General features: G+C 39.8%; 1 protein-coding gene across 6 annotated transcripts in view; it reads right to left on the bottom strand.

Annotated features, from left to right (window-relative positions):
• Window positions 1–15081, bottom strand: part of arhgap32b (Rho GTPase activating protein 32b) — a 120768-nt gene that overhangs the window by 29450 nt on the left and 76237 nt on the right. For 4 of the 6 annotated variants that reach the window (XM_076751109.1, XM_076751110.1, XM_076751115.1 and 1 more), the window contains 8 exons: window positions 14506–14592; window positions 8785–8922; window positions 7568–7660; window positions 6820–6942; window positions 6393–6470; window positions 3687–3768; window positions 1868–1918; window positions 705–779 (listed from right to left, as the gene is read on the bottom strand). In XM_076751109.1, coding sequence (XP_076607224.1) covers window positions 705–779; window positions 1868–1918; window positions 3687–3768; window positions 6393–6470; window positions 6820–6942; window positions 7568–7660; window positions 8785–8922; window positions 14506–14592 — 727 coding nt within the window. The remainder of the gene's footprint in view (window positions 1–704; window positions 780–1867; window positions 1919–3686; window positions 3769–6392; window positions 6471–6819; window positions 6943–7567; window positions 7661–8784; window positions 8923–14505; window positions 14593–15081) is intronic. The other 2 variants (XM_076751111.1, XM_076751113.1) reach the window with 2 other exon arrangements.

The following is a 15081-nucleotide window of genomic DNA, read 5'->3' as shown; positions in this document are numbered from 1 at the left end:
GGCCCCCTCATTGTAAAAGGATTAAATAAATCAAGGCCGGTCGAGACCTAGCACCACAGCACCCCTGCTGCAGCCTTACAGCCTTGCCTAAACAGACACACACAAACACAGCTGGCCCCCATCCAGCCACAGACCACATTCAGCAGCTTGGGGGGAGGGGGCATTTTAAAACTACTACATCAACTACTACTACATCAAATCCCAAAACTTTTGGATGCAGCATTTTTTTTTCTTTTACAGATGCCATGAAAAACTATATCAATTGTGACAAAACCTGAAATATATACAAAATACAGGAGTATGAGAAGAAGAATTTTACAATACAAAGGTAAAAACCAAAAAAAGGGAAATGTGTTATACAAGCATATAGCAATTCCAATGAAAGAAAGTGCACACAAACACACACACAAAAAGACCTATTTGCAAATTATAGTGCCATTCATGCTCCACTATTACTGCACAACCACATGTGGCTAAAGGCTTATTGGTAGAGATAATGTGGACAAGTGTGTTAAAGGTCACAGACAGGACAGTTGATTACGTTGTGAAAGACTTTCCCATCTGAAGAGTGAAGCTATAAACCCAGCTATATCCCAAAATGTAAGCTACTGTGACAGGTATACAGACAGTGCAAATAAATCACTCGGGGTTATGGAGTTTGGTTAGGGGGTGGTGGTGCAGCACACCAAAGGATTATAGTCTACCTGAACTTAGGCTGTAGTGGTTTAGCGGGTCGGCCACCCATGCACTGTCCTGTATTACACTCTCCATCTCCAAGTCTGCATGCAGCCCGATGGACAGATGGACCGACAGACAGATGGATGGATGATGGAGACATGAGAGAATCAGCAGAGGGAGAGAAGCACTTCAAGTTAGAGAACAGAACAACTGTGTACTTCGGGACTGTGAGATCAGTGGCTTTGCATAGAAATGGTACTTAGATGCTAAAGCAGTAAACTGTTTTGTGAGACAGTGGAGAGGTTAAAAAAAATTAATGAAGTGCACTCAAATAAAGAACTTAAATTTAACATTAAAGTTAGAAACCTTAAGATTATGATGAAATCAAACCTGTTGTTGACACTATTTACAGTCCACATTTTCAGCAACAGCCATTCAGTGTATTTACATTCTGTAATTACTTATTTTTATAGGCTAGTGCTTACTGCAATTGTTTCTTCAAAAATGTATCTACTTGTCTATTTATTGCATTTACTTTACAATATCTCAGTGGTAATGGAATTGGAGAGAACAACCAAGGTTTCCTGCTGTTGTATGGCAAACTACTCGTGTTCAGCATCGTGTTCAGCATGAAACCAGATGGTGGTTGCTGACGATAGGAAAAGGCCAATTACTAATTTGCTTCTTTGGTAAAGCAGTGCGAGTTTGTTCAGGTTTGTCTATCAGCAGATGCACAATACTACACTTACAGTATGATGCACCCTTGAAACGGTTGAAGTTTGGTTGGCTGGTTTGGTTACGTTTAGGAAAACATCTCAGGGGGTGTGTCATGTAGTAAAGTGGCTGTGTCACGAGTCTGCAAGACTGCAGAGAGACCCTTCTCAGCTTGTTTGGCTGTGCTGTAAACAGATACACCAGTTGCTCATCTGATGTATTTCTGACAAATTAGCTGCTGAAGGAATGTTTGCTGCCAACAGAATTCTGGGTCCTGTAGTGTTAAACTACAGTAACCAGTGGCACTGTCTAATCACAATCAGGACTAAAATCTTAAGGATTCTAACTTCAACTACATCAGAACTCTGATGAGCAAAATGTGATACAAGTCCAAATGCTCAAATGCACTGTGTGTGTGAGCAAGTAAAAGTGGAGTGCCTGGATAGTTGGATGAAGTGTGTATACCAACACGCACAGGGAGGGAAGAGACTCCAAGAAGCAGGCTGCAGGCCAGAGCAGGGGGAGGCTGAAGCAGAGGAGTCACAGTCAAATGCAACAAATCAAGACACATGCTAATACTACTGTACATCCCTGTGCAGTGAGACAACAACAGTTTAATGATGCATTGCGGTGGAGAACAAGCAGTGCAGTTTTGACACATACACAAGCAGCTTATACACCATTACATTTAGTTATTTGTTCTGCCACTGACAATCAACTTGATCCAGGATCTGCTCATTCAAAGACATGTTAATACTACTGACAGCAGGGCATCAGCAGGTTTTAGGAAAACAAATATTAGACTTTGTTGTAGAACATAAGCTTATATGCAAGATTAATTTAAAAACCAATCCACCAACATATTTGTGATCTAAAGAATATAACACATCAATAACAAAGATAAATAAAAATAAGGAATTCAAGAGAAAAAGAGATGCTGCTAATTATTCCAGAAATCTAAATAATATACTTGACCTGCGGATACTCTGAAAAGGGAAAAATGCAGGATTGACAAATTAGGACACATGCAGAAAAACGAACAAAAAAACAGCAACAAGCACTGAACCACTGCTCAAAAAAAAGGAAAGTGGGCAGGCAGATTAAGTTGGATGGATTGTGGAGTATGCTGTGAGTGCACTGCAACAGTTAACTCTCCACCATTGTCACACAGTCTGAAAGGCTCAAAAACTTGATTGGCACATCAGATAACAAGCACCCGAAACCTGGCGTCTATAATGATACAAGCCCTCAGAATTGTGGATCTTGTGGGGTTGGTGTGTTTTCGCTGTGTCATCACTTAATCCAGACCCCAGAGTCTCAGAGGCTTTTCAATGGTTAGGAACCCTGACTCCACTCACCCAGTCCACAGTTAGCCTGTTGGTTGTGACAGTGAGTCATATTGCTTGAATCAGTCTTCGGATTTGGAAGATGTGATCTGGATTCATACGAGACCTTGAGGTGTGATCAAAGGCTCGGTTATAGCAAAATGACACAAGCTGCTATTTGTGTTGGGTGCTGCATTCTGTATTTCAGTGTAAAAAGAAGTGAGGGCAGAGTTGAAGTTAAGCTCGAGTCTGCATCGCAGCTGCAAAATGTTAAGTGTTCTCTTTGATTCCAAGAGGGTTTATGGTATACATTTGCCTTTGACATGCTCAAGAGTGTGCTAAAGAGCTTATCTGTTAGCTTTGGTCAGCAATAGATTTGCACAGTTATTCCCAGTGGATTTGCATAGTGCTGAGTCAATGCAAAATGATTAATGGGCTATCTCAGGGGATGACGTGTCAAAATTATGGGTTTCCTTTTGTTGCAACATGCTCATAAATGTAAGTTATATTATCTTTATACTGATGATTTTGTATTGTAATCCAGTTGTATGAAAACAGACAAAGACCGTTATCAGGAGTTTATTCAATTTCATTTTCAGGTTAGACAGTATCTGTGTCTCCAGTGCATTTCACTCATTCAAAATCCTGAAATGGTGATATAAAGATATTATGTGTGATACACACACACATCCATGCTCACTCGCTCTCTCTCTCTCTCACTCACTCACTCACTCACTCACTCACTCACTCACTCACTCACTCACTCACTCACTCACTCACACACACACACACACACACACACACACACACACACACACACACACATCCAGAGTCACAACAACCATCACAGACAGAACCACTTCCTGAAAATGCAGGCATTCAGCCGTCAATGAGACATTAACTGCCCTCAGTGATAATTTCCTTCCAACACATTTGCTGTGAATGGTTTAAAAGGAGGAGGAGGAGTACCTGGTTTTGGCACCGTGTTGGTCATGGACTGCGGCACTTTATCATTTATGAGCTCTACACACTCGCTGGGAAAGAAGCCAACCTGGAGACAGCACAGGAATGAGACAGGCAGGGTGAGATGGGAGGAAGTACGTCAGATTAGATAATAAAACAGAGACTGGGAGAGAGACAATTAAGTATCTACAAGTGAGGTGTGGTTGTCACATTAACCACCTAATTGTGGTATCAGAAACACTGTAACTAAGATGGCATTTTTGACTGGACATTCATTGGTCAGGTGGTATGGACACAAACACATCACACATATGACAAATATTAATTTTGTGTACCAACTGCTCTTGTGAACACCACTTTGGTACTCTTCAAAAAAAAAGAAGAAGAAAAAAAAAAGAACTTAAACTCTACATTGTACAAGAATGCCAGATGAAGCAGAGCTGCAAATGGCACAAACACAACTTTGCTGAAAGGCTTACTGACTCCCCCTAATGGGCACAGATGGTACTGCATGTGTGTCTGAGTCACTTCACTGTGCATTTGCTGCTCAGTTGGTTCCCCAACACAAGTCCCCTTAGAGCTTCAGTCAGCCATTAGAATGAATGTAGAAACCATAGACCTGATAGATCTAACAGTCAGAGGTCCAGGCTGCAGGTGATCATGGGCCCATAGTCAACATCTATCAGAGAGAAACAGCTTCTCCATGTGCTTATGTGTGATGTAATCCAGAAGACGGCAGCAGTCACCAGCCACTGACAGCTCATTTGAACCATAACTGAACTGATCAGTAAGTCCTTGTTGGCTGCCACAAACACTTTTTGGAGACAGAGAGCCAAAACACACCAAATTAGAGAGCAGCAGGTCAGTGGACGTTCAGTCAGGCTTTGTTGCAGCACTGAAATAATGCAGATTGTAACTAACATAATCTCTTCAATAGAGTTTAGGTGTTAAGGTTGAAAATGTTTGAATGATGGACAGTATTAAAAATATCAACTTCATTTACACAGCAACTTTAAAAACACAGCTTGAAAGGGTTTCATTCTGACATTATTGGACCACAATACCTTTCATGTACAGTACCTTTCATGTACATTTAAATATATACAGGGCCGCTTTACTGAAAAAATGATGCGATACAAATGCGCACTGCAGTTTTTGATTAAACTGTAGCTGCATTCTATGTGTGTTTAGCTCCTGATTTGTTAAGGCAGCAGCTGATACTGCTCCTGAGACTGACCTGGACCTCATCAGGCACAGGTCAGTGGTAGGATTTATCATCAAGATCAGAAAAGAAATGATAACACAGTGACCTTAAATTTAATTGCAATGGTTTAAATTTATCTGATCCTGTTACTGCTTAACAAAATATGACTCATAAATGTACATTATCATAATCTTTATGTCTAATTAATGCAGTAGGATTAACAGGAAAAAGAAACATGACTCAGCTTCTGCTGCAACTCAATGGGACACCATCAAGTAAGACACTGCAGTGGACAATCACATACATGCAAGCCCTTATTCCTGGTATTTATTTATTTGTTTGTTTGTTTGTTTGTTTGTTTAAAAGGGACAATGCACATCAATTGACATTTTTTGTTTACACTCAAAATGTAAATGTGCCAGAGTTAGCAAAAAAGCAAATTTTCATCTGTAGTCCCTTGGCAAGTCAACACACCATCACATTGCATTAATAAGAAAGAATGCAAGAAAGATAGAAAACAAAATAAAAAGGAGAGAGAGAGAGAGAGAGAGAGAGAGAGAGAGAGAGAAAACAGACATGAAAATAAAAAACAAGTACAATACAAAGAAGGGCAGTACCTAGGGTGAGGTAGACCAGCTATTAATGATTTCAGTTTTGCTCATTTTTAATCCATCTCTTTAGTTTGATTTTAAATGACAGATAGCTGGTACTTTCTCTGAGTTCAATAAGAAGGCAGTTCCAATAATTTGAGGGCCGACTGTTTGGCCAAACTTACTACGACTATACTGTATAACACAGTCACACAGTCACACAGTCTCCACAGTCGCGGTATGAGGAATTACCAATGTGTACACTTTGTTTCCTGTTAGTTAAGCTTACGTTGTAATGTGATTAGTGTATTTCTGCAGGGCTGCTTTCTGTCAAACGCCCACTGAGTAAATGTGGCCCACAGTGTTTTGTACACATTTGTCTGGGTGCAACTTGTGTATACCAGTTCAAAATAACTAAATACACAACAAGGTGTTAATTGAACAGTTTGTTTTCTTAGAGCCCTGGAAAAGATTTACACTGATTTACATTTTTTCTCCCATTTACATTTTGTCACTTTATTTCAGTTAGAGGCAAAATTGAGAGTACCATAAGCAAATGAAGTGCTCAGACTACATAATGCGAGAGCTGAAACTGGGAGACCTAAAGTTGACTGGAAGAAGTCCTGAACAGCACACATTTCAGAGTGTGATAGGATTATACGTAAGACTGCACAGGAATGTGGATCAATTCAGCATTACAGGGGGAGGCACACACCCCGTAATCTACTCGAAAGCATCACATAAAAGAGGATTTCTATCCTGATTTGAAGTCTGCTCTACAAAGCAACATTTTTTCTTGTCCTTAAAATACAAATCTAAGTACAAATCTAATCAAAAGTTCGCAGCCAGAGGAAAAAACTGAGAAAAACAGACCATATTTTCGGCCCCAGCCTGAAAAGTGTTTTGTGAGCTGTTTACCTGAAAGCCATGCTTGCCCCTCCACCATGTGGTGTCTTCTTTAGGGGGCATGTCAATCACTGATACAATGTCACCAACCTGCAAGAAGCAACAGAGACAGGAAAGACTGTCTGATTGTCCTTTTACCTCTTGTCCATAGATGACATCAGTGACTGCTAGAAATGCATTATATGGCAAGTCTTGAACTTTCAAATGTGAGCAATGCAATGTGTCCAGTCTAAAAACGTACCTATTCAGCTACTGAGTTTAGTAACTGTCAACATTTGTATTGCAAAGACAGCACGCAGGGTTTTTACTCTTTTTCTCTCTGTCAAGTTAAATGTTACGAATTCTTCATGTAGCAGGTAACAACAGATGAGAAAATATCAGCGAAGGTTTCAAGTGGACAGACAGAGACAGTGTGTGGTGTGTGAACTGTTGTTGTCACCTCAAAGGACAGCTCGTCTGAGGCCTGGGCAATGTAGCGCTTGATGACGTGGGCAGCAGCAATAGCTGGCACATTGATGGACGACTCTTCATGGACCAACAGATGATTTCCCTTATTGTCGACCTAAGGCACAAACACAGGCAGACCTTACATGTCATTTCAACAGATGCAGCCATTGGTTAATAAATGGGAAAAATACAAAAACATGACAATATGATAGTTTTGCCATAAAAAGCAATTTTGGTGAGGTAGTGAAGCAACTTACTGGGAAGGCTAGAACGTGCTGCTTATACCTACACAAAGATTCTAGCAAATCCTACAGCAATACTGTAGTATTTCTATATTGTCTACTTCTCCTTATTTGTTGATGCAGCTTTACTCTGTAATGTCATTGTGATTTCTTTGGTATTTATCATTGCTGCATTCAATGACACTGCAGTGCTTGACACTAAAGATGCAGCAATTCAGACAGCAATCTTTGCATGGCTATTATATTATGTTAAATGGATGTCACCCTGCAGTTTTATACCTGGAATAGAAAGGGACAGTGCTTTTCCTTATTCACAATGTGCAACAGTATTCACAAACTTCCTGAATGACCACTTCATGTGTAGGTAAGACCATTCAAAGGCAGAAATAATAATAAATGATTTCTAATCAAAAGCAAAGCATCAAATATTTGGCAAAAGGCTATATGATGCAAAAGAGTCAGTGTAATTCTTAAAGACAGTAGACAGTGCAACCTTACCTCCATCCATGTGAGGGCAGGCCCACAGTTGATCTTGTTGTCAGCGATGGCTGAAAGCCGGGAGAGGTAAGCTAACAACATCTGGGAAACTGACTAACAGAAGAGAACACACAGGCCAGTTAAAGTCATTACATTTCCTTCAGATAGTGCCATTTACTACTGTAATAATTCACTCCTAACACATATAGTATATATAGAATATTAAACTTTGCTGTTACAGTGCATGTGAATAATTACCAGTAAAGGTCATCAGCTCCTTTTGTTATGTGTTTCTTGATTGGCAGCAAATTATGAGTTAAGAGTGTTGCATGGTAGCAAAGCACTTGACACAATGACACCTGGAGCTGTGACTTCATATTACAAGGTAAATTTCCCTCTTTATAGTTTTCATTGGACAACATCTGCACATTTAGGCTAATGATGACACTAAGTTTTATAGAGAAGTGGTAGGGCGCCCATTTCAACTCTTGCAGCTGGGATTTTCTTCTCTAAACCTGTAGAAATGTCACTGTTCACTATTTGGACCTCATGACTCCTATAAACACAGCTATTAGTGAAAAGTCTAATAGCATAATAGTAGCTTTGTGCAGCTATCATTCTGAAAGTGTCCACACACAAACGCGCGCGCACACACACGCATGCACGCACGCACGCACGCACGTACGCACTCACGCACGCACGCACACAGGCACAGTACCCCTGCATGATAAACTGGTTCTACCAGTTTGGTTTGATATCTAACCCCTGCATTCCTTTTAAAGCTTCAGTCTAACCATAAAGGTTTTGTCTGGCTCACAATACTTTTCAGAGGTGAGTTGAAGAGGGACCAACAGGATTGGATATCAAAGTAGAGTAATTGGAATAGGTTTTACTTAGACAACTGAAACCTTGTGATTTGTTGTTGTTATTTTAAAAGTACATGGGCAGCAAATGCTATCATTCATTTAATTTAGGGGCTGAGTAAGCATGGATGGATGTATGAGAGGGTAAACAAAGTTGTGGGAGGTTTAAGAAAAGGCTCCACAAACCAAAAAACAAGCAGACTTTTAATAAGCTTTTACCTGTGGCCAGGATTCATTTCAAGTTAAAATGTGAAGAAAATGGAATCTAAATCTGCAAAACCTCCTTAGTGCCCTTTTAACTACAAACTGAAGCATTCAGGGCTATAAGCACAATAATCCACATAGCGAGTGTGTAGACGTGTTTTCAGTGCCTACCTCAGACTGATCAGTCAGACTGTCCAATCGAGGCAGCTCAGGTAGCTGGGAGAAGCGTCGGTCATAGATGCAGAGGTGCAGGTGCTTGTCCAGGACACGGAAATCCTCATAGCTACGCTTCACAATCCAACTTCGACCCTTCAGAATGACAACAAAAATACATGATGCAACCAGCAAAAAGACAGCGACAGAGACCATGTTAACTGATTAAAGAGTTATATGTGAGCAGTGCTTCCATTCAACTGCAGCAAGGTTTTTCAGTAATTAACACAGGGAAATGAAATGCTGTCTCATGCTCACCCTGTAGACACATGTAGAAAAATAAAATCACAATCACACAAAAGAATGTTTGAATTACTGCACTCTTATTAAGAATGAGTTGTTGGGTCGGCCAGACAAAAATAAGAGTAATTGATAAATGAACATCCCCTAAATGAAAAAAGAAAAAAGAAAAAAGAAGTAATACACAATCACTATCATCACATAAGATACCCTGCAACCGGTAGTGACCCATAACACAAACTGTGTATATTATAAATATATATATTTTTATATATATTTCCAGATAGTAAATGGTTTCCGATTTGCATTATCCTTTAATAACAACATTTACATATGGTTGTCTTTTTCCAACATGCTTCCTGCTTTAAGATAGGAAAAAGTGATTTATCAATTGAAATAATTACAGCATGCTTAGAAAATTATTTGCAGTAGTGTAAAATGTAGAGTTACATTTTCATGACTATGTGCTCTGTACTTGAAGGGATAGAATATGCAAAACCACTGTTTGTAGTCTTGTTCAAACAATTCGTGTTGGCCAATGTGGCAGTTATACATCTATTGAGAAAGGAGAATAAAAATGATGAAATTATGAAATTCAAGCCTGTCAAGACTGATTAAGCTGAAAAAGTGATTTTAGTCAAGTAGTTGTAGCACATTCATATTCATTAAATATAACCTTTCCTATCATAAAGTCAGACTCCTGTTTCTCTGTAAAATAGTTGTGGAGTTCCCCAAGGGTCCATTCTTGGCCCACTGTTGTTTACATGCTTTCGCTCAGGTGATACAAAGCCATGATGTTCTCTTTCACTTCTATGTGGATTATCTATATGTTTCACTTACAGCAGTCAAATTTATTTCTTGTCTTAGTGACTGCTTTTACATTAACAATGGAACACATGACAACTCATTTATGAAAGGCATCGCTCATAGTGATGAACCCATAGATAATTATCACAGGACTGCACAGCTCTAAAGAGCTCAGGTAATCAGCTCTACACAATATTTTATTAAAAAATCTGACTTTCAGCTCATTGTTCTGGTTTTATGCATTGCAACTTCACTGTTTTGGTTCACTTTCACTACTCAGCTACATCGTTTTTGGCCACAGCACGCTGCTGTTTTCAGTGACAGAGCTCTGATTGTACACTACCTGCTCAGCAAACAAGACAAAGTTAGTGAACATAGAGGACCATCTGGGAGCAAAAAAGTTATTTATTTATTTTTTTTTGGTCAGGCTAGACTTTCATCAGGTGCACACAAACACAAATCCAAAGCGCGGACAGAGCCTCAGCCTCGCTCCACAACATTTGTTCGACCATATACTCCGGCTCGAACAACATCCGCATTAGCCAAAATGCTGTAAAATGTATCCTTGTCAATAACATTCTCTGCATTCATATTTTGAGACGCCATTTTCACTGTTGGAAACATAGCAAGATAACAAGTAAAGAGATCAAGTGTTGTTTTTCAGCAGCAGCATACCCCCGGGCTACCCAGAGTTGGAGTCTAGAAATCCAACCTGAAATAACCTGTAGTTCTTCCTTGACACCAACTACATCATTCTACATGTCAAATCATGGCACTGGAGTTGGAAAAAGAACAAATTTTGCAGCAGGAGAATTCAGCTTTTTCTGTCAACATAGCACCCACTGAGGAAAGTATTGCTTCAACTGACTAAATTTACCATCAACACTGATTGGACATGCACATAAAACCTGGCAAAATGTTCCTGTAAGTTATGCACATTTTAATGTTTTCCCGTTTGGACTATTGCTTTATGCTCTATGCTAGTGTTTCCTGTGGTTGTGCTGCTCCACTTTGGCCATGTTATGTCATTTTATACATACATCATGCTGTTAACACTGTTTTATTCTATTTGCTTTTTCTCCTTGATTTTTTTTTCTCTTTTCCTTAGAAAGCACTTCATGGCTCTATTAAGAAAATTGGCATACAAATAAAGTTTACATTATTACCATTATCAAGAAATACCTTCTACTTTAACATGCTATGTGCTGTCATATCATTATCTGATGTAGCCCCTTAACAAACCAAAGCAGTCTTATTGCCTTGTCTGGAGTGGTTGAAAACTCAAACAGTGACACCAAATATTTGTAGCTGAACTACTATGTGGATATCACTATGGGAAGAGCAACCAGCCTCTGTGTCGGCACTAATACAAGACCACAACAACCTTTATCAACTACTATGACACTCCTGTGTTTTCCCTTTTTGGATTGTCTCTTTTGTTTTTGTCCACACAGAGACTCTTCTTTTCATGCCTCTGATAAAATGGCACTGTCTCAAAAAATCAAAAAAGGAAAACAAGTCCCCTAATGGGCTTGTATGCTTTGATATAGGAAATGTCAACAGCTTTTTCCCTTCCCTTTCCGCCCTTCCCAGTAAAATGCAGCGATTAAGTGCCAATAGTGCAAACCAATAGAATAGAAAACCCTAACCCTTGCCCTCAATCCACCACATTAAATGTTAAACTTTTCTTAAAAAATAAACAAATAAATAAAATCTTAGACTTATTCCATGCATTTGGATTTGTTGTTTCTTTTTCATCCAGTAAAACAGGGCTCCAAACCTCAAACCCCACAGAGAGCAACTAGTGGTGGAAAAAGTATTTCACTTTGATTTGGCCTAGAAATATCTGTCTGTACTGAGGCCAGGGCTTGTTTGACTGGGACTGCAGTGCAACACTCAGCCCTCTGCTGGCTGGATGAGACACACAGGGAGGGCACTGTGGGCTCAGGGAAGTCTTTATGCTTTCCTGCCCCACTTTCAGATGGTGCTTCTAGCTACCCCCCTTTCTGGGTCTGTGGAACTGAACCAATCTCACTGTGCTGTGCTACTTTCTCTGTTCAGACCTCTGAGTACAGAACTCAAGGCCAACTCTTTTCACTCCATTTTCAAATGGAACTAATGTAGGTTTAGCAGTTTTCCGATGGCTGTAAGAAGTTAGAATTTCCAAATACATAGCCACATACTTGTGTGGTACTGCCAAGGTTGTGCAAATGGAATATGATCTGTAGAGGGAAATACACGAGACCAGAGTAAAAATGTCACTAAAGGAAGCTGGGGTGAAGCTTCTGAGCAGCTGGTGTGCATGTGTGTTCTACTTTAAGGCTATTGGGTTAATCAAAATTCTTGCAAAACTTTGTATATGAAGTAATTCTAAATAATCTGGCAGTTACTTTACATTGACATCTCTCCTTGAAAAGTACATTTAACGATGACTAAATCAACTGTCTTTCCTACTTTGACAAGACTTCTGCAATGAAACAAAGTAAGGCAGGCACAACTATGTGCAAGAAGAGGACAACTATGGACACAGCAGTGCCAAACGAAGGGAACACAGTCCCTGCAACCATTAATAGAAACTGATACTTGGTGGATGATACCATCAGTAACTGTTGCAATTAATGACTGAAGGTTCCGATAATGGCACAAAAAACACCTAAACAGAGAGCAATCCGCAAGCTATCCTCAGGCAATTGAATCCAAAAAAATTCAGCCAAGGTAAGATAAAAATGTGCAGAAACATGTACGGTATGTCTCTAGTTTTGAAGAACTCACTCTCTGGATCCATTTCTATCTGACATTCTTCAGAATTGCTCACCCATCCTGGCATTCACCCACAGCTCTTTTCAATTCAGTTCCAAATTCCCACAACACTTGGATGTTTGAAACAATAAGTTAGGTGTTCCAGAAATGTCTGAATGTGAGCCAGCTCTCTGCTCACAGGGAGGACTGAGCTGGACATCTGAACAGGTTATAGAGAACCATCATTTGTGGTTGGAAATCACCAAGTTCTGTTTGTTTTTTTCCACAAATGTTGGGGTGTGTTTTTGCATATGAAATGGAGTCTGTGTGAGAGTTTGCACATACGGACAGTATATCTAAGCATATGCATGCTGTGGAAAATTAGATACAGTCCCCTCCAAAAGTATTGAAACGGCAAGGCCAATTTCTTGTCTAAAGACATTTGGGTTTAAGATCGAGAGATGAATATAAGACAAGAGTTCAGAATTTCAGCTTTTATTTGCTGGTATTTACATGTAGATGTATTAAACAACTTAGGATACATCACCGTTTGTATTAGACCACAGCAATTTTAGCTGAGCAAAAGTAAAGGAACAAAAAATCTTAAAGTAATACCATTAATATTTGGTAGCATAACCCTTGCTTGCAATAACTGCCTCAAGCCTGCGACCCATCAGCATCACCAAACGGTTGCATTCTTCGCTTTACCACAGCTTCTTTCAGTTCTTGTTTGTTTCGGGGGGTTTCTCCCTTCAGTCTCCTCTTTAGGAGGTGAAATACATGTTCAATTGGGTTAAGGTCAGGTGATTGACTTGGCCAGTCTAAAACTTTCCACTTTTTGCCCCTGATGAAGTCCTTTGTTTTGTTTGCAGTGTGCTTTGGGTCATTGTCCTGCTGCATGATAAACCTCCTCCCGATTAGGTTAGATGCATTTCTCCGTAAATTGGCAGACAAAATGTTTCTGTACACTTCAGAATTCACTCTGCTGCTACCATCATTAGTTACATCATCAATAAATATTAATGAGCCTAGAAGCAGCCATGCACACCCAAGCCATGACATTACCTCCTCCATGTTTCACAGATGAGCTTGTAAGCTTCAGGTCAAGAGCAGTTCCTTTCTGTCTCCACACATTGGCCATCCCATCATTTTGGTAGAGATTAATCTTGGTCTCATCAGTCCATAAGATTGTATTCCAGAAGTTTTTCGGCTCATCTCTGTACTGTGCAAATTCCAATTTGGCCTTCCGATTCTTACTGCTGATGAGTGGTTTGCGTCTTGTGGTGTGGCCTCTACATTTATTCTCATGTAGTCTTCTTCAAACAGTGGATTGGCATACCTTCACCCCTGCACTGTGGAGGTTGTTGTTGATGTCACTTACCGATGTTTTTGGTGTTTTCTTCACAGCTGTCACAATTTTTCTATCATCAACTACTGTTGTTTTCCTTGGCCGACCTGTTCGATGTCTGTTGCTCAGTACACCAGTGGTTTCTTTCTTTTACAGGACATTCCAAATTGTTGTGGTTGCTATGCCTAATGCTTGTCCAATGGCTCTTATCAATTTTATTTCTTTTCTTAGCTTCAAAATGGCTTCCTTTTCTCCCATAGACAGCTCTCTGGTCTTCATGTTGGTTTACCCTCTTTAACAAGAATGGACTCTTTATAGGTTTAAACCAAGGCTAAAAACTTAGACTAGTCATGCAGAGCTATTTAGTGTTTGATGAATCAACCTAAAAGGCAACACCTGGGCAACAAGAAACACCTGTCAGCCACATGTTCCAAAGTTTTGCTCACTTGAAAAATGGGTGGGTTCAACAAAAACAATTCCAATACTTTTGGAGGGGACCGTATGTGTCTGTATTTCTCTATGACTATTCAAGTCTGTTGTTTTACCTGGCAGTAAATATGAACCAAGTACACCAGCTCCTTAGACTCAAAGCCGTTCCGTGTCACTTCACACTGTTCATCGCCAAGGGTCAACTGGAAGACAGAAACAGAGGAGTGCAGCATTAGAAACACATTAGTTATTTCAAGAAAAGAGATCAAATTTGATTGTTGTGATTGATTTAAAAGGCCCATTTATTACAAACATCATGGGTAGACAGCACTACAGTATCACAAAACCCATAAAACGTCAGTTTAGATTTTATTCATGATCATAAGGTTTGCTACACATCAGATAGGGAAGTGCGCATAAAACTAGACAAGAGAAACCAAGATTTTGCCATTTCAGTTCATACTGCAGCATGACTGATTCAGTCAGAAGTGTAATATGGTGTAGCTTTAATGAATTGCTGGCACAAGATTGAAGACCCCCTTTACACCTTCCATTAAAATGCATTTTAGGTGATGGGACTGCAATTGGATAGTGCTTGGGCACATGAAAGTACAGGTAAAAATTAACCCTAGATGCACTGAGGACAGACTGAGACCACACCGAACACAAATGTAGATGAAATAGCATTTTCA

The sequence above is a fragment of the Chaetodon auriga genome, chromosome 15 (genome assembly GCF_051107435.1).
Source record: "Chaetodon auriga isolate fChaAug3 chromosome 15, fChaAug3.hap1, whole genome shotgun sequence".
Taxonomy (NCBI): domain Eukaryota; kingdom Metazoa; phylum Chordata; class Actinopteri; order Chaetodontiformes; family Chaetodontidae; genus Chaetodon; species Chaetodon auriga.
The sequence above is the reverse complement of the archived record's forward strand: the minus strand, read 5'-3'. Positions and strand labels throughout refer to the sequence as shown.